General features: G+C 41.4%; 1 protein-coding gene across 3 annotated transcripts in view; it reads left to right on the forward strand.

Annotated features, from left to right (window-relative positions):
• Positions 1-17,774, forward strand: part of LOC105075641 (17-beta-hydroxysteroid dehydrogenase type 6) — a 146,749-nt gene extending 128,975 nt beyond the window's left edge. For 2 of the 3 annotated variants that reach the window (XM_074374658.1, XM_074374660.1), the window contains 4 exons: positions 7,053-7,385; positions 11,357-11,615; positions 14,814-14,977; positions 17,270-17,774. In XM_074374658.1, coding sequence (XP_074230759.1) covers positions 7,053-7,385; positions 11,357-11,615; positions 14,814-14,977; positions 17,270-17,487 — 974 coding nt within the window. In that variant the 3' untranslated portion in view covers positions 17,488-17,774. Of the gene's footprint in view, positions 1-3,370; positions 3,602-7,052; positions 7,386-11,356; positions 11,616-14,813; positions 14,978-17,269 lie in introns of all 3 variants that reach the window. The other variant, XM_074374661.1, reaches the window with a different exon arrangement.
• The last annotated feature ends 507 nt before the right edge of the window (positions 17,775-18,281 follow it).

Below are 18,281 nucleotides of genomic sequence, written 5' to 3' on the forward strand. Positions count from 1 at the left end.
AACAGGGTCCAGTTTCCTTCTTTTGCATGTGAACATTCCAACATTTATTGAAAAGATTATTCTTACCCATTGAGTATTCTTGGCTCCTTTATCAAATATTGCTTTGAACACTTATGTGTCAGTTTGTTTCTGGGCTTTTGATTCTGTTGCATTGGTCCGTGTGTCTGTTTTTAATGCCACCACCATACTGCTTTGATTACGATAGCTTTGTAGTATAGTTTAAATTCAGGAAGTGCGATGCCTCCAGCCTTATTCTTCTTTCTCAGAATTGCGTTGTTGTTCAGGGTGGTTCCATAAGGATTTTAGGGTTGTTTTTTCTATTTCTGTGGAAAATGACATTGGAGTTTTGATAGGGATTGTATTAGATCTATAGATGGCTTTATTATGTTGAAATCTGCTCCTTCTGTACCCAATTTGTTGCAAGTTTTCATCCTAAAAGGGTGCTGAATTTTGTCAAATACTTTTTCTGCATCTTTTGAGATGATCATATGATTTTTATCTTTCCTTCTATTAATGTGCTGCATCACATTTATTGACACATAAGAATGTATACTGAACCATCCTGTATCTCAGGGATTTGAAACTGGGAATTATTCTAGGACTCCCTCATCTAATCACTGTGTCTGAGGGTACCTGCCTTTTGTATATTTCAAATTCTTCCCTTCTTCTCATACCTGTTGTTATGTTGAACTGTTTTACATCCTATATATTTTTACTCAGATGTTGCTTTCTCGGTGAGGCCTTCTCTGATCACCATATTTAATGCAGCAAACTATCTCCTCTTCAGCCCTTCTGATCCCCATTACTCTGCTCTTTTTCTTTTGTCCAAAGTGCACACCCTTTTCTAACACTTATTATGTCTATTTTATTTAAAAGCTTTATTGAGATATAATTTACACATACAATTCACTCATTTAAAGTATACAATTCAGTAGATCTTAACATATTCACAGACTTGTGTAACCATCGCCACAATCAATTTTAGAACATTTGCGTTACCCCCAAAAGAATTTCCTTACACTTTAGCAGTAACCCTCCCATATTTCCCCCAACCCTGATTTCCCTAGGCAATCAGTCACCTACTTTCTGTCTCTATAGATTTGCCTATTTTAGAAAGTTGATATAAGCTGAATCATACAATATGTGGTCTTTTGTAAGTGAGCATGTTGTCAAGGTTCCAAAGCAACTATACCACTTTACCTTCCCACCAGCAGTGTAACTCAGTGCCTACCACATGGGGGTGCTCACAAATGTTCACTGAATGCATGAATGACAACATGCAGGACACAGTCCACATTCTTCAGCATGCCATCCAAGGGCTTTCCTGATCAGGCCCTTACCTGTCTTTCTAGCGTTGCCTCTTGCTACTCCATGGCCTATGTTTCCTTATAACCTGTGCGCCAGCTCTCATCCTGCTCCTGCTGCCTGGGCTGTGCTCCCCTTCACTCTGTTCAGGCTGCTGAACTTCTGTTCACCTCTAATGCGACCTCTTCCATGACACCTTAGGCAAAAATAAGCACCTTCTCTTTTGTCCTTTCCACATTAAAAAAAAATTTTTTTTAATTTTGGGGGGAAGGTAATTGCATTTATTTTATTTATTTAAATGGAGGTACTGGGGATTTATTCCAGGACCTCATGCATGCTAGGTATGCACTCTACCAATGAGCTATACCCTCTGCCCTTCCACATTTTAAAAATAATTTTTTTTAATTATTGTGCGTTTTTTTTAATTTAAGTATAGTTAGTTACAATGTGTTAATTTCTGGTGTACAGCACAATGTCCCAGGCATGCATATTCATACATATATTTGTTTTCATATTCTTTTTCATTAAACGTTATTACAAGGTATTATAAATGGTTCCCTGTGCTGTACAGAAGAAATATGGTTTTTTATCTATTTTCTTAAACATTTTTTATTGAGTTGTAGTCATTTTACAATGTTGTGTCAAATTCTGTTTGTATATCCCCCACTAGTTCTGTGAGCTCCTTAATGGTAGGCACTGGGTTCTACTTATCTTTGTACTCGCAGCACTCACCCAGGACTTGGTTCACGGTCGTAATTAATAAATATTGATTCATTGGACAAACACAGGAAATAGCAAGAGCAAAGCTCCAAAGGTCAAAATGTGCTGGCAGGTGTGAGAAATGGCGAGTTTCCCAACTTGACTGCAAGCGGACATTTGTGAGTGGACTGTAGGTGGAGGGCCTAGAGTCACCTGGTCAGTTTGCCCTTTGTTTGGTGGACAGTGGGGACTGCTGGAGGGAATGGCGTGACTAAGACTGGGCCCGAGAAACATTAATCCAGCAGTGGTGTGCAGAATGACTGGGAGGTGAGGGGACAATGTAGGAGGCTTTAGGCCAGGTGAGCAGAGTGAAGGTGAAAACCAAGGTAGAACATAAGGAAGGGCAGAGATGTGAGACAGAATGTGAATGAATCTGTAGGGTTTGGAATGTGCCTGAATATGAAGAATGAGGAAGATGGAGGTGCTAAAAACTAGTCAAAGGCTTTTGTCCCCAGGTACCAGGCGGAATGGTCAGGTTGAAAAAGCACAATCTTAGCTTACACTTGCCTCGTGTGTCTTTGTGAAGTTAGACACTTTCTAAACAACTATAGAAAAGGAAAAGATTTGTAAAAACACTTACTATGTATTATATTGTTGTTGCTACTTTCAAGAAAAAGAAAAATAATGCAAGAAGTAAGAGTGACATATGGGGGGAGGGTATAGCTCAAGTGGTGGAACACATGCGCAGCATGCATGAGGTCGTGGATTCAATCCCTAGTGCTTCTATTAAAAATAAATAAACCTAATTACCCCCCCCAAATCAGTGACATTTAACTACAGTCCATCAATTGGGCAAAGTAGCCTTATGTGCTGAATATGTGTTACAAACAGGCTCTTTCAGAAGTGGTAATCATCCAATTTAGTTACATACTGGACCAAAGCCCCGAAGTAGGTACTTCATCAGTTGCAAAGATGAATCAGTCACAGAACTGCCCCAGGGGTACCAGCCCAGTTGGAGTGATGAGTTACACAGGAGCAGTTTGAGTATATTGTTATGGGAGAGCAGATCTACTGCTGATAATTCAGAGAAGGCTTTATATGGAGGAACTGTGATTTGCTGGAGCTTTGCAGGATCGGTAATAAATGACGTGCGTAGATGAGCAAGAAGGGCATTACAGGCAAAGGAGTAGTGAGAGCACAGATCTGGAGCACGAAAAGAGCAGCGCACGAATAAATGGAGAGCAGCAGTCTCCTCGGTGTGCATGGAACACAGGCTGTGTGAGTGGGAGCAGCGGGAGACAAGGTTGAGGCCCAGTCATGGATTTAGATGACTTAGATTTTACTGAGTAGGTTGAATGCTTTTCAGGTACAGACATCAACAGAACTGTGCTTCAGGAAAATTAATCAGACAGCACCGTGTGGCTGAGAGGGGAAGGGACTGATGCTGTGGGGATAGCGAGAAGGCTGCTAGGATTGGCCAAGCAAGGGGCATTGAACGTTGAAGACCTGAACACTGGACATGGCCACAGGAATGAAGAGGAGCGGCAGGAGCTCCAGAGCTACTGCAGAGCGAGACTCTGCAGCCTCCTCTCCTGAGGTAATGCACGGGGCAATGGGGAGGAAACGTCAGAGCCTCAAGACTGAAAAAGCAATAGAGATAGAAATTGGGAGTACTGGAGGAGAAAGTTTTAGCAGAAAGTAAGATGCATTCTATCTTGGATATATTGAGTATCTGGCTGGAGAGTACTTACGGAATTTAGAAACACAGGACAGAACCTCAGAAAATGGTCAGGTCAAGGGCTATAGATGTTTGCAATACTCAAGGCATCGTCGGATATATATTTGATTCATGTTCAGCTTTGGCTCATGTTTTGGGACTCTGACTGGCCTGGCACGCCCCTTCTGCAAGTTCAGTCTTCTTGCTCTGTGATGGTTGAATAGTAACACCCAGGGAGGCTGTGAGGTCTGAGCTCCTTCCCAGTGGAGGGTGGATTTTCATCTGTGACTGGCCTCAGGAAACTGCCCTTTTAGTCCATAGACAGGCAGGACAAGCTCTGTCTGTGACTACAGTGCAGCAAAGAACACCCAACTGGGCAGAACAGAGGTAGCTGGCTAGAGAACGCAAAGAGCTGTTGGAATGGAGAGAGCTGAAAGCTTGGGGGAGGGGGAGAGAACAGGGATGTGGGGGAGAGGGGAAAGGGGAGAAAGAGAGGGAGTGATGGAGGGAGCATTAAATGCCTCTGTCCACTATTTTCTCCCCTTCACTGGCTCTCCAGTGTTATTCCCTATACCCTTAACAGTTCTGGACCCACTTGCAACAAACCCATTCTCTGCGACACTGGCCAGGTGCCCCACAACTCAGCTCAGTTCTGACGCTCACTATCAGGAGGTAGCATCAGACTCCACGGGTTAAAGGTTCGGTCCTGTAAGGTTACCCACTCCCCACCCCACCTTCAGATGCCAGCTGCAAACACAGATTATCACTTGTGCTTCTGACTGACGAGTGTAGGTTGGGGAATCCAACAACCCCATCCTTGGGTTCAATTCATTTGCTGGAGTGGCTCACAGAACTCACAGAAACATTTTACTTACCAGATTACTGGTTTATTATAAAAAGATACAGCTCAGGAACAGTCAGGTGAAAGACATGCTCAGGGCAAGGCAGGGGGAAGGGGCGCAGAGCTTCTGCGCTCCCTCTGAGCACAGCGCTTTCCCTGAATCTCCGCATGCTCACCGGAAGTTCTCTGAATGCTATCCTTTTCGGTTTCTATGGAGCCTTCATTACTTCATTCATAACTAATTTAAATAATTGGCCATTAGTGATTAAACTCAATCTCCATCCCCTCTCTCCTCTCTGAAGGTCTGGAGGTAGGACTGAAAGCTCCTACAGCCCAGTGTTCAGCGCAGTGTGGGACTCTGCTGGGCAGTCTTTGCTCAAGGACCCCCATCAGCCTAGCTGAGACTTTTTGGGGGTTAGGCTGCATTTTAAGTTTCTTTCTCTTAAATCCCCCTGCCTTCTCTCTCTTCTTTCAGAGGTGTCAGGCCTGTATTGCCACCTATTTCTGCACTCTCCCCCTTTATTCTCTATAGATGTTGCCCCCAGTGAGTCCCTTGCATGTCTAGGTCTGTCTTGATGTCTGAACTGACACACAGGGATATGACAGGATCTGCCTTACATGGCTGTTGTGAGAATTCAGCATTAATATATGTGAAATGCTTAGAACAGGGCCTGATCATACCAAGTGCTACACAAGTGTTACCTCCCTTTACTGCCATTTGATTGTGCTTTAGATCTCAAGTTATGTTTACTTCTCACTAGGAAACTTCTCAGATCTTCCTAGACTGGCTTGGAAGCCTTTCCTGAGTGCTCCAGCAGCATCCTTCCCTTACTTCAGTTACAGTCAGCTGTCCATATCCACGGGTTCTGCACCTGCAGATTCAACCAACTGTAGATCAAAGATACTAGGAAAAAATTCTGGAAAAGCAAAACTTGAGTTTGCTGCAGGCCAGCAACTACTTACATAGCATTTACATTGTATTTGCAGTTATTTACAGAGCGTTTACATTGCATTAGGTATTATAAGTAATCTAGAGATGATTTAAAGTATATGGGAGGATGTGCATAAGTTATATGCAACTGCTATGCCATTTTACATAAGGGACTTGAACATCCTCAGATTTTGGTATCTGCGAAGGGTCCTGGAACCAGTTCCCTGTGGATACCAAGGGACGACTGTGTATCGCATTCTTTTCTTGCCGGTCTTTACACTTAAGACTGTGAATTCAGTGAAAATGGAACCTCGTTTCCTTCACTGTCACATATCAGTGCCTAACACTGTGTCTGGCTCATAGTAGATGCTGAACTGATGTCTGCCGAATGAGAATGATGACTCAGTGGAGCCTGAACAGATGAATGTTATTTCTCAAAGGGATGAGAGCTGGGAAAGAAGGAACTGTACACAGAATTGTGTACCAAGGCATGAAAAGCCTGTAGTGTGTAGGGTACTGGACGGTGTTTGTTATGACTGAAGAGTAGCGTGCAAAAGAAGTGTGGTCAAAGAGAAGGCTAAGGACGAAGTCAAGGGCCAGAGCACTGGGAAGGCCTTAAAGCCAAGCTAAGGCAGGCACTGTGTGGGCCTTATGATGCCCTAGTGGGCCCAAGCCCGCCTTTGACCTCTACCTGTAACTTTATGAATCATGTGTTAGTTCAGCCAACAACTGTAGATTGCCCCAAAGTGGTAGATGTTTCTCCAGAACTACATACAGACAGGTAAGCATCTCTGGACACCCAACACTCATCTCTGAACAATGCAACTGATTGGTCTATATTTATAAACTACTTTGGCTGCAATCTCTCACCGAAATTGTGGGTCTCTTAACTAATCTCTTTGCCTTCACCGCACCCCTGTTTAATCTTTCCTCCTTTCCTGCTGTGAGGCAGAGCTTTCTAAAGCTAAGTCTGGCCATCTTACTCCTGCATTGAATACCTTCTAGTAGCACACCCTTGTGGCCTGCAAGACAGCATCCCGATGCCTTAGTGCAGCCCACGGGCCCCTCCTGGCCCGACTCTTCCCTACCATACCTTCCACGTCTTCCTCTGTGTGCTCTCTGCCTCACCGTGCTGAGCTGCCTGTCGGTATCAGCAAGTTTCATGTTGCCCACCACTCCACTCACATGCACATTATTGCTGCCTGGAGTGTCCTTTCATCCTTGTCCACTTTTTGAACTCAACTATCTTGTAGGAAGTAGCTCCAAAATCACCGCCTCTGTGGAGCTGTTTCTAACTCTGCAGGCAGTGGGTCACTGGCCCTCTTCTGCAGCCTCATTAGACTGTGTGTACGCTTCTGTTGGCACCTACCACAAGGCAGTGCATTTATTTGGTTACTTCCCTGACTCCCTCCGTGGACTGTGACTAGAGGATTGGACTAAATATTAGTTAATAAAGAGTCCCAGCACCTCATGCAATGCCTGGCACATAGTAAATACTCAACACTGGTTAGAGAAAAAAAGGAAGGAATAAAATAAAACTGTTCTTTTTCTTTTGAAAGGGAAAGGAGATCTTCTCACCATGTGGCTGTACCTGGCGGCCCTGGTGGGCCTGTACTACCTCCTGCGCTGGTACCGGGAGAGGCAGGTGGTGAGCCACCTCCGGGACAAGTACGTCTTCATCACGGGCTGTGACTCGGGCTTCGGGAACCTGCTGGCCAGGCAGCTGGACCTGCGAGGACTCAGGGTGCTGGCTGCGTGTCTGACCGAGAAGGGGGCCCAGAAGCTGAAGGGCCAGACGTCAGATAGGGTGGAGACGGTGATCCTGGATGTCACCAACACACAGAGCATCGCTGCGGCCACCCAGTGGGTGAAAGAGCGTGTGGGGGACAGAGGTATAGAGAATTATTTTCTCCTTTCATTACTTAGGCATGAAGCTGTTAAAGTTATATATATGTGTGTGTGTGTGTGTGTGTGTGTGTGTATATATATATATAATGTATATATATAATATATCACGTTTTATATATATATAAAATCTCAAAAGCAGGGCTTAAATGCTGGCTTTGTCATTTGAAGGGCAGTCTTGATCTTTTGTGCTGTTTCATTTTCTTAACAATTTCACGTCGAAAAATGAACCCAGTCAATTTGATGCTGTTATCCCATCTTGCAACTGGAATGTTTACAACCACAATTCTTTGCTTGAAGAATTTTCAAGGTGTTCTTTAGAAATCAATTCTTCTTCCCTTGGCTACCATCTAAAATATAGACATTCACTAATGTCAGCCTTTGGTCCTCTTCTTTTTTAAAAAAAAGTTTTTATTTTTTTTCTAATTAGTAGACAGCGTTTCTTAGAGCAGTTACAGGTTTACAGAAAAACTGGAAAGTACAGATTTCCCATATACAACCCCCACCTTATAGTTTCTCCTATTATTAACGTCTTGCATTGGCGTGCCACATTTATTATATTTGATGACCCAGTATTGATGCATTATCATTAACTGAAGTCTGTAGTTTACATTAGGATCCACACTGTGTTACACAGTTCTATGGGTTTTGCCAAATAGAAATTATTGTATATCTACCATTAATAGCATAATGCAGAATAATTTCACTGCCCTAAAAATCCTCTGTGAGCCATCTAGTCATCTCTTCCTCCGTCACCACCTTCCCCCAAACCTGGGAACTCCTCAGCTTTTTACTGTTTCCGTAGTTTTTTTTTTTACCAGATGTCATATAGTTGGAATCATGTTGGGTATGGCCTTCTGGACTGGCTTCTTTCATTTAACAATATGCATTTAAGGTCCCTCCATGTCCTTCTGTAGCTTAACAGCTCATTTCTTTTTATTGCTCAATAATATTCTACTGTAGTTACCACAGTTTATTTCTTCATTCACATATTGAAGGATATCTTGGTTGTTTCCAATTTTCGGCAATTATGAGAAATCCTCTTTTCTAAGTTGCATTTTCTTTGGATATTATCCAAATCCTCTTTAACCTCTTTCTTGTTCCTCCCCCTTGTTTTATGATTTAATAGATCTTATTAATTGGACGTCCTAAATGTCTATTTAACCTAGGAGTTGCAAACTGGCAATAAAATTGTTTTGCTTGGGTTGCAGAATGTTTAATTTTTTTAAATGTACTTTAAATTTGAAAATTGACTTTAAACTATTACTCCTACCTGAGGACGTTCTTGACTCCCCCAGGCAGAACCAGGAGTTACAGGCAGTCACAGCCTCTGTGCTGTGCTGTTCAGAGCAGTTTATTTCTACAGTGTTGTTGTTGTCATTGTTTTCCCATCAGTTAGAGCGTGTGCTCCCTGAGGACACAGACCTCTCTTACCCATTGCTGTATCTCCAGTTTCTGACATCTTGCCTGGTACATGATATGGGCTCAACCAATGCTGAATGGACCCCACCTACCTACAGTTTTATCCATTACCTTTATGCCCTTGATTGCTAAGTTATTTCTTGTTCTTCACACCTGAATTCCCAACCGCTTGCTGGCTTTCTCATCTGCAAATCCTGCTGGAACCTCAGATTCATAAAATCTAAAGGAGGACTCTCTGTCTTTTTATCTTCTCTTCACCACACCTGCTTTTCTCTTTGGCCCTTCTCTCAGGGGAGTATGCTACCATCCCTTCAGTGACAAAGATTGTTGCCTCAGAGCCTTTTTCTGACCTTACACTTTCAAACTTTTTATATCTCCATATTTTATATGAGTCTTTTGTAAATAGCATACAGCTAGATATACAAAATAATTCAGCCGGACAGTTTTTGCCTTTCTGACTAGAACATTTCATTCACCTACACTTACTTAAGGACGGGTATGTTTGAATTTATTTCTGTCGCCTTATTTTGTGCTTTTTTGTCCCACATTTTCTGTTTCTTTCCCTCTTGTGAATTGATTGGATTTTTATTCCACCTTTTCCATTACTAAATTGAAAGTAACATATTCTATTCCTATGTATTTAGTGGTTCCTCTAGAAATTTGAACTGCATCTTTACCAATTGTCATTTTATTATTTTTTTCTCCTGATTAATCCAAGGCCTTCAGAACACTTTGAACTTCAATCACCTCCTCTGACATATATGCTATTGCTAGTATGTATTTTAGTTCTGTTTTTGGCCCTACAATATATGATGTTTAGATTTATTCCCTACTTACTGTTTTCTGTCTTCATCATTCCTTCTTGAATGTTTCATCTAAAATTACTTTCCTCCTGACTAAGTATATTCTTTAGAATTTAGAAGATATTAGGGGTAAAACTTCTCTTTTTCTTTTCTTTTCTTTTCTTTCCTTTCCTTTTTTCTCCTTTTTCTTCTCCTCCTCCTCCTCCCTCTTCTTCTTTTTTTACATTTCTTTAAATGTCTTTACCATCATTCCTAGATAAGCATTTGTAAGTTTACAGTTATTTTCTCAGCCCACTGGAGATAACATTCCACTACCCCTGGTTTCTGTTGTTACTATTGATAAGTCAGCTGTCAGCCTGTTTCACCTTTTGTAAATCTGTCTTTTCTTTCTGACTATTTAAGGATATTCTCTTTCTTTGGTCTTACTAAGGCTTTGTTTTAGTCTGTCTAGATGTGAATTCCTTTATTTAGTTTATACTGCTTGGGGTTTATTTGGCTTTTTGACTCTATGGGTTAGTGTCTTTTACAGTCAGGAAAATTCTCATCTGTTGTGACTTCAGATTATTGCCTTTATTCCATTTTCCCTCTTTTTTCTTCCTGAATCTGATTAGATATATGTTAGATGTTTTTAATTTGTTCTTGTGTCTCTTTTCTTTCACTCTTTTCCATCTCTTTTTTCTTTGCACTGTATTCTAAATGTCTCCTTTTTTCTATGTTGCAGCTTACTATTTTCTCTTTTCTGCTCTTTCTGTCTGCTATTAAATCTGTCCACTGAATGTCAGCTATTATACCTTTTATTTCTAGAACTTCTATTTGGTTCATTCTAAATCTTCTTGATCAATTTGATAGTATCTTGTCTGGATTAATATTTTCAATCCCTTTTATTTAAAACTCACATTTAGCACACACATTTTACTTTATGTGTCTTATAATTTTGGTATCTAAAGTCCTTGTGAGCCTGTCTCTGCTGCCTATGGTTTCTGCTCTTCTTTGCCTGTGATGCTTTGTTACCTTGTGTATGTAGTGACTGATGACAGTGAACTCCTATTTTTCTTAGTAACTCTCTTGGTGACTCTTTAAGGCCTGACGTAAAGATTTCTTCAGAGAGGATCTACATTTGCTTCCATCAGGTGCCAGGGGGCACTTGGCCACCTTCAACTTAGTTCTTGTCTTGAAGTTTTTTGTTTTTTGCCTTTTTGGCCTCACAGATAGTGTGAATTCAGCTGCAAACTCTTATGAGGGATGACCTGTGGTTATGATTCCTCAGGGCCAATTCTCCCAACACCAGAGTTCAAGACAGGCAGTTATACTTTCAGTCCTTTGGAAGGACTTTCTATCTCACCCTTATGTGACAGTGTAGCCAGTTAGCATCCCAGTTTAATGAAGAAAGTGTCTTTTATTAGATTCCCTACCTTAGGTGGGCCCTGGACTTCATACCTTCTTAATGTGTATGTTTTTTGAGGCTATATGTACTGAACTTCAATTTCACACTGGTTGGCAAATTTTCTTGAATCAAAAAGCTAGCATCAGTGTTCTGTTTACCCTCCCTGGATTCCTACCTTCTTTTAGTTTTTAGCCTGACCTTTCTATACTTTCTTACTGATAGATGTGTTTAAGAAGATTGAAAAAATATATTTTGTCTAGCATTTTGTTTTCAGCAGGAAGATTGATTAAGGTAAAAGTCTCTCATTTTTGTCTGAAACTAAACTCCTGCTTTGCCTTTATTGTTTTAGGACTTTGGGGTCTGGTCAACAACGCAGGCACTTTTCACCCATTTGGCTACACTGACTGGCTGAAGATTGACACCTACATGAGTACCCTCCAAGTCAACCTCATTGGTTTGATAGAGGTGACCTTGAGCATGCTTCCCTTGGTGAAGAGCGCACAGGGGAGAATCGTCAATGTCTCCAGCATTCTGGGAAGACTTGCTTTCTTTGGAACAGTCTACTCTTGCTCCAAGTATGGAGTGGAAGCCTTTTCAGATGTTCTGAGGTAACACTCTTAAGTTAAAACAGAAGCAACGACTGAGCACTTAAACATGTCTCCAATACCATGCTCGTCACTTTCACCTACGTTATCTTATTTCATCACTCTCAAAATCTGATCTGTAGATATTGTTACTGGTCTATTTTATACATGAAACTGAGCCTCAGATTTTAGTATCTTTATCAACGTTCACCTGCCACAATCAGGACTTGGCAGACCTGTGTTTTTTCCGCACTCCTGTCTCCTATCACCACTTGACACTTTAATTCAAGATTTACCCTTGATACAATTTCATTTCTGAAGAGAGAATGATTGTCTTCTTTCCTCCTTAAAGCACACTTGTTTTTGTTTCTTCATGGTGACTCTTTCTGGTGCTTATCTGCTTCCAACTAACTTATTCCTTTGCTTTACTTTTTGTGTCTTTTCTTTATCGAATAGCTTCTTTTCTTTGTTATATCTTCAGTTTGCCACAACCCTTAATGGCCCTGCCTCTACCTCCTGGATCTTTTTTAATGCATCATTTCAGCTTCATGTCTATCAGCTGCTTTTTTTTTTTTTTTTGTATTTCCCTTTATATTTCAATTTCTGAGAGAGAGAATTCTGTTAGCTGAGTTCATTCTTTTGTGTATGCCAGGTGACACCACATCACATAATATATTTTGCACTTACTATGTGTCAGGCACTGTTGTGAGTACTTTGCATCTATTAAATCATTTAATTTTCATAGCAACCCAGTGAGGAAGAAATTATTTTTATCCTTATTGTACGTCTAGGGAAACTGAGGCACAGAGGTTCAGTAATTTGTCATAGCTATATAGGTAATAACAGGCAGAGTCACTGTCCAGGCCTGAGAGGGGCGCCCCTCCCATCAAGCACCCTTCCCGGTGTAGTCAGCTATAGACATTAGGGTGCTGTACAAACTCCCCTTTAGCAGGGGCTGACCTTAGGGCAATTTCATTTGGAAATGAGCTGTAAATATTATAGGCATCACGTATAAGCTTCCTATGGCTGCCATAGTAAACTACCATAAGTAATTTATGTATGGTGTCTTAAAACACCACATATTTATTCTCTCGAGCTCTGGAGGCTAGAAGTCTGAAATCAGTATCATTGGGCCAATGTCAGTTGTTGTCAAGGCCGTGTTCCTTCTGAAGGCTCTAGGACAGAATTCGTTACCTGCCTCTTCCAGCTTCTGGTGGCCACCAGCATTCCTTGGCTTGTGGCCACATCGCTCTAATCTCTGCCTCAGTGATCACATTGTCTTCTCTTCCACTGCTGGCCTTCAAATCTACCTCTGCCTCTCTTGTAAAGAAAACTTGTGATTGCATTCAAGGCATGCCCAGATAATCTAGCACAATCTCCCTATCTCAGGATCCTTAACTCAGTCACACTTGCAAAGTCTTTGCCACCTACAGTAACAAATATTTACATTTCCAGGTATTAAGACCTGATATCTTTGGGAGCCATTATTTACTACCACATACCATGACTGATATGTATCAATTACAATGTGCAAAGTACATTATCTGCTTAGGAGGGGAGTAGGGAAATAACCGAGGACACTGCATAAGTTGTTACTATGTGGCAGGCACCTTGCCTGGCTTCCTGTCTGCCCGACATCCTGTCTACCTCCACGGGGCTTCTCCCTGCTGATTTACCACCACTCATGACTCTTGGACTCCTTGACTCATTCCCAGACCAAGAGCAAAGATATGCGCTTCCAGCATTCAAACCACTAATTCCTTTAGAAAGTTCCAATTTGCCTTAATTGTGCTAGGAATCAACAGGAACAGGAAGTTCTGTCCCACGTCTGAGTTGGAGTTTGACAGGGGATGGAGATGTTGTGATGTGCTGGGAATCTGTGAGCAAGCTGCAAGGGGAAGGGAATGTAGAGGGCAGAAGCGCCCCTGGCTTGCACAGCCCCTCCCCTTCCCCAGCACACTCAAGCACCTGGAGAATCATTTTCTGAAGCTCTAAATTGGAGAGTTTTATGTTTTGGTTCAATGAGGGAGGATTTTCCTTTGGAACGGGGAATTTTTACTTTTGGCATGCCTCACAGCCACCTGGAGGGCTTGTTCAAACAGACTGTTGGTTCTCATCTGGAGTGTTTCCGATTTGGACTGGGGCCCAATAATTTGCATCTCTAACAAGCCCCCAGATGCTAATACCGTTGTTCTGGGTCTACACTCTGAGAACCATTCATTGCTTTAGAGGGTCACGATGCTTTGTGTTTTACATTCTTATGGACCATTATTCCAAACATTTCTGTTTGACATCAGCTTGGGCTCATCTTCCCTAGCAAGGCTGCTTGAACTTCTAGTTTAGGGAGCCTCATCGCTTTCCCTGGAGTGCCTACAGTATGTGTCTAACATGGTGCACAAGGTCATCTTACTTCACTTGGCAAAGGCAGCACTTAGCACAGTGCCTGGGACATGCACAACCCCTGATAAGTATTTTTGGAACTGTTTTTTGAACTACCTTGAATATTCTGGAATGACCAATGACTTGTAATTTTAAGGCCCATATCCTATTCCATTAATGGTCTCTTGCAGTCTTTGAACACTCTGTAATTTTTCACAGTCCCCTGCTTCTGTGTGTGCAGTTTCCATTGCCTGATATTCCACTCCTCCTCTTTCTTCATGGGCAAATTCCTTCCTTATTCTTCAAGGCTCAACTGAAACATTTTCTCTTCACTGAAGCCTACTCTAACTGCCTCAGAAAGTCTGCGTCCCCCGCTCTACTTATGTAGCCCTTTGAATACCTCTCCTTTAGACTTCTTTTGAATTATATTGCAATTATTTGCTTACTTGTTAGATGCACTCACTCACTGTGAGCTTTTTGAGGTGGGGAGCAGAGTCTTAATTTACTAAGATTGTGCATGTAGCACAGTAGATATCATGAAAATGCTAATTTTCATTATTATTCCTTATATTCTTCATGTTTCCAGTGTCTGGCACGTGGTAGGTACTTAATAACTCTGTTAGAAGAGTGGATGTGTTGAGAACTGTTGAATGGTTCCGGTAGTTTGTATAATCATGTCCCGGTTGTTGCATCTAGGGATGTTTAAAATTTCGTTTTTTCCTCTCCTTAAAATATTCAGTAAATGTGCTTTTCATAACTATGTTTTGTTTTGTTTCCTCCCTGAGAACATTGAAATTATGGTATCTTTCAATCAGAGGAGTTAACTTGAGGGTTTTTTCCTAGGCGTGAGCTTCAGCATTTTGGGGTGAAAATCAGCATAGTTGAACCTGGCTACTTCAGAACAGAGATGACAGATCTGCAGAAGGCCTCAGAGACAATGAAGCAAGTCTGGAAAGAAGTCCCTCCTCATATCAAGGAGACCTATGGACAGAAGTTTTTTGATGCCTGTGAGTTTTTCTTTTGAGGGGATAATGGAAACCCTCGCATGAGAAGGGCAAAGAGGGTTGGTGGGGATTGATTGGCAGATCCTCTGAGAATAAAGCTTCTTAAACAGAACCTTCCCAAGATAGGAGGGGCTCAGAAATGCCCACTGCCCTCATGGTTGACTTGGTGATGGCTGCTGCGGCTGGGGAAGAGACATACAGGCAGCCTAGGGCCAGGGCCTGCCCTGCTTGGTCACCTGTGGGCCTGGCCACCTAGCACAGGGAGGTATTACATGGTTAGAGGCATAGAGTCTCTGGGTCTTGAGAGGGACGTGCCTCTTCATTGTTTTGCCAGACTGGTGTGGGAGGCCTGCTCAGGTAAAGTGCAGCCTGCAGTATCACCTACCCTTTTGGTAGCAGGGCCTGGCCACAAACTCCATGTCTGTCTCACTGTGAGGGGGCGGAGGGTGTACGTAGGTGGGCAGAGGTAAGTGAGTGGGGACCAGATTTGCAGGGCCCTGTTGACCATTCCCAGAGGCTGGACCTCATGTGCAGGCCACGGAAGGCTTGTAGGAGTGAGATGGTTCAATTTTGTGTAAGAATATCATTCTGATGACCTGGAGGAGGAGGCAGTTTTGGGGGTGGATGGAAGGCAATCTTCCTAGTAGAAGTAAGTCATGCACACTGGTGTGGGGCACCTTCCTGGGGAAGGGATGCTTTTTTCCCCACACAAAGAAGTCAGCAGCTTGCCAAGGCCAAAGGGAGCAGCTCTCCTTTCCATTTCACAAAAGGCCGTGCGGTCGGTAGCAGTAGCCCTGTCCCTGGCCTTGGATGATGTCTTAGTACAGAGGAAAGGTGAAGGGCAATGCACAGAGAGAAGATTTGTGACCTACAACCCTGTCTTCTGGGTTCATCAGGCCTAAGAGGGTCACCACCAACAGGGGGAGGGAAATTGGATCAAGGAAAGTCTGACAAAAAACTGAGTTTCTCAGAACTCAAGCTACAGAACTAAGTTTCCTAAGATGCCAGGAGGCCAGTCATTGTTCTAAGCTCCTCCCCATCTAAAGTTTTAAACTAAGAGGGAATTTGTTTCCCCTTATGGGTACATACAGTTTACAACAGAAATCAAAGGAAAATAGAATTTACTAAAAAGTGACTATATGTAAGAGGAGGGATATATTTATTTCATGATTTAAAAGGAATTGACATTATTCATTTATTTGTCAATGGATCAGAATAATCTAGGTCAGTAGGTCAGTACTGTCCAATAGCTATCTAAGAGCTATATATATAATAAATTTTCTAATAGCTACTTTTAAAAAGAGGAAAAGAAACAGCAATATACCCCCAAATACTGCCATTTCTACATTTATTACCAATATAAACGTTATTAATAAGATATTTAACATATTTTTTCCCTTTAGTCTTTGAAAATTGGTATGTGTTTTACACTTACAGCACACCTCAACTTGGATGCTAAACTTTCCCAGGACATACTTCATCTATATTTAGATTCATACAATTTATAATTGCCAGCAGCATTATTTCATAATAGCCCCAAAGTGGAAACAGCTCAAATGTTCATTAAATGTTGAATGGGTGAACAAAGTGTGGTATAGCTGTACAATGGAATATTACTCGGCAATAAAAAGAAGTGAAGTACTGATATACACTGCAACATGGATGAACCTTGAGAATAGTTTGCTCTGTGAAAGAAGCCAGTCACAAAAGTCCACAATGTATGATTCTATTTCTATGAAATGTCGATAAAAGGCAATCCACAGAGACAGAAAATAGATTAGTGGTTACCTAGGGCTGGGTGGGTTGGCAGGAAATGGGAGTGACTATTCATGGGTACAGGGTTTCCTTTGGGGATGATGAAAATGCTCTCTAGTTTGTGGTGATGGCTGCAAAACTCTGGTTATACTTAAAGTCATTGATTTGTACACTTTAAATGGATGATTTTTATGATGTATGAATTATGTCTCAATAGAGACGTTAAAAAATTTCCAGTTGAAAAAGTAGATTAACATACCTACATTATTCCAAAGATACTTAAAAGTATTCCAATAACAGAACTGAGTTTTAAAATTAAAATTAATTAAAATTTAAAAGTTCAATTTTCAGTCATAGTAGTTGTATTTTAAGTGCTCAACACCTCCATGTGGCTAGTGCCTGTTATATTGGGAAGTACGGGTCTGATCGTCCTAATCCTTGCGGAAATTACATGTAGTTAGACTTCTGTGGCTGAGTGCAATAGGATCTTAAAATACAAGGAATAAAATTGCTGACCACAATTTATCTTTTTGTATACAGATTTTGAGAACATGAAAAATGGACTGTTGCAAAGTAGCACAAACCTGAACCTGGTCACTGACTGCATGGAACACGCTCTGACATCTGTGCATCCCCGCACTCGATATTCAGCTGGCTGGGATGCTCAATTTTTCTTCATCCCTCTATCTTATTTACCTACATCACTGGCAGACTACATATTGACTAGATCTTGGCCCAAACCAGCCCAGGCAGTCTAAAGAAAACTGGCTTTGTGGCTCTTGAAATGAAGAAGGCAAAAATCTGAAATTGATTGTTAGTGTTCCAGTAATCCTTATTTATAATCTATACTTTCGGCAACAATAAGCTTTATTGCCTAAACGCATTTATCTGGCATCATCAGAGAACCAGCATGTTTATATTCCAGATATTCAAAGTTTATTCCTTTTAGGTGATGAATCTTTACTATTTTAAACAGTTTTTGATGACAATATTTTCAAAATGCATCATTCTTCCTTGTCTTATTAAACAGAGTGACTAAAAACAATTTAATTTGTTTTGATACTGTTTCTTTATGTAAATTAATAGCTGTTCATGATGTGATGAACTATTGCTCAGGGATCATTAAGAAGTATGTGGGTCTCCTTATCTTTACTTGAAATGGGTGTACTTGGTAATTTTTTAAAATATTTAATTTTGTTTCCTCCTCTCTATTTGCCAGCTGTTTTTGAATATATTTCTTCTTTACTTGAAAAGAATTGTCTTCCAAGGCAGTAGAAATCAGAGCAAAGATAAACCAAAATGGTATCTAATCAAACATACACACTTTTACTTAGCCAAGGAGCCATCAACAAAACGAAAAGACAACCTAGGGACTGGGAGAAAATATTTGCAAATGATGCAGCCAACAAAAGCTTAATTCCCAAAATGTACAAATAGCTCATACAACTCAATAACAAAAAAACAAACAACCCAATTAAAAATGGGCAGAAGACCTAAACAGACATTTCTCCGAAGAAGACATACAGATGGCCAATAGGCACGTGAAAAGATG

Source organism: Camelus bactrianus, chromosome 12 (genome assembly GCF_048773025.1).
Source record: "Camelus bactrianus isolate YW-2024 breed Bactrian camel chromosome 12, ASM4877302v1, whole genome shotgun sequence".
NCBI classification, from domain to species: domain Eukaryota; kingdom Metazoa; phylum Chordata; class Mammalia; order Artiodactyla; family Camelidae; genus Camelus; species Camelus bactrianus.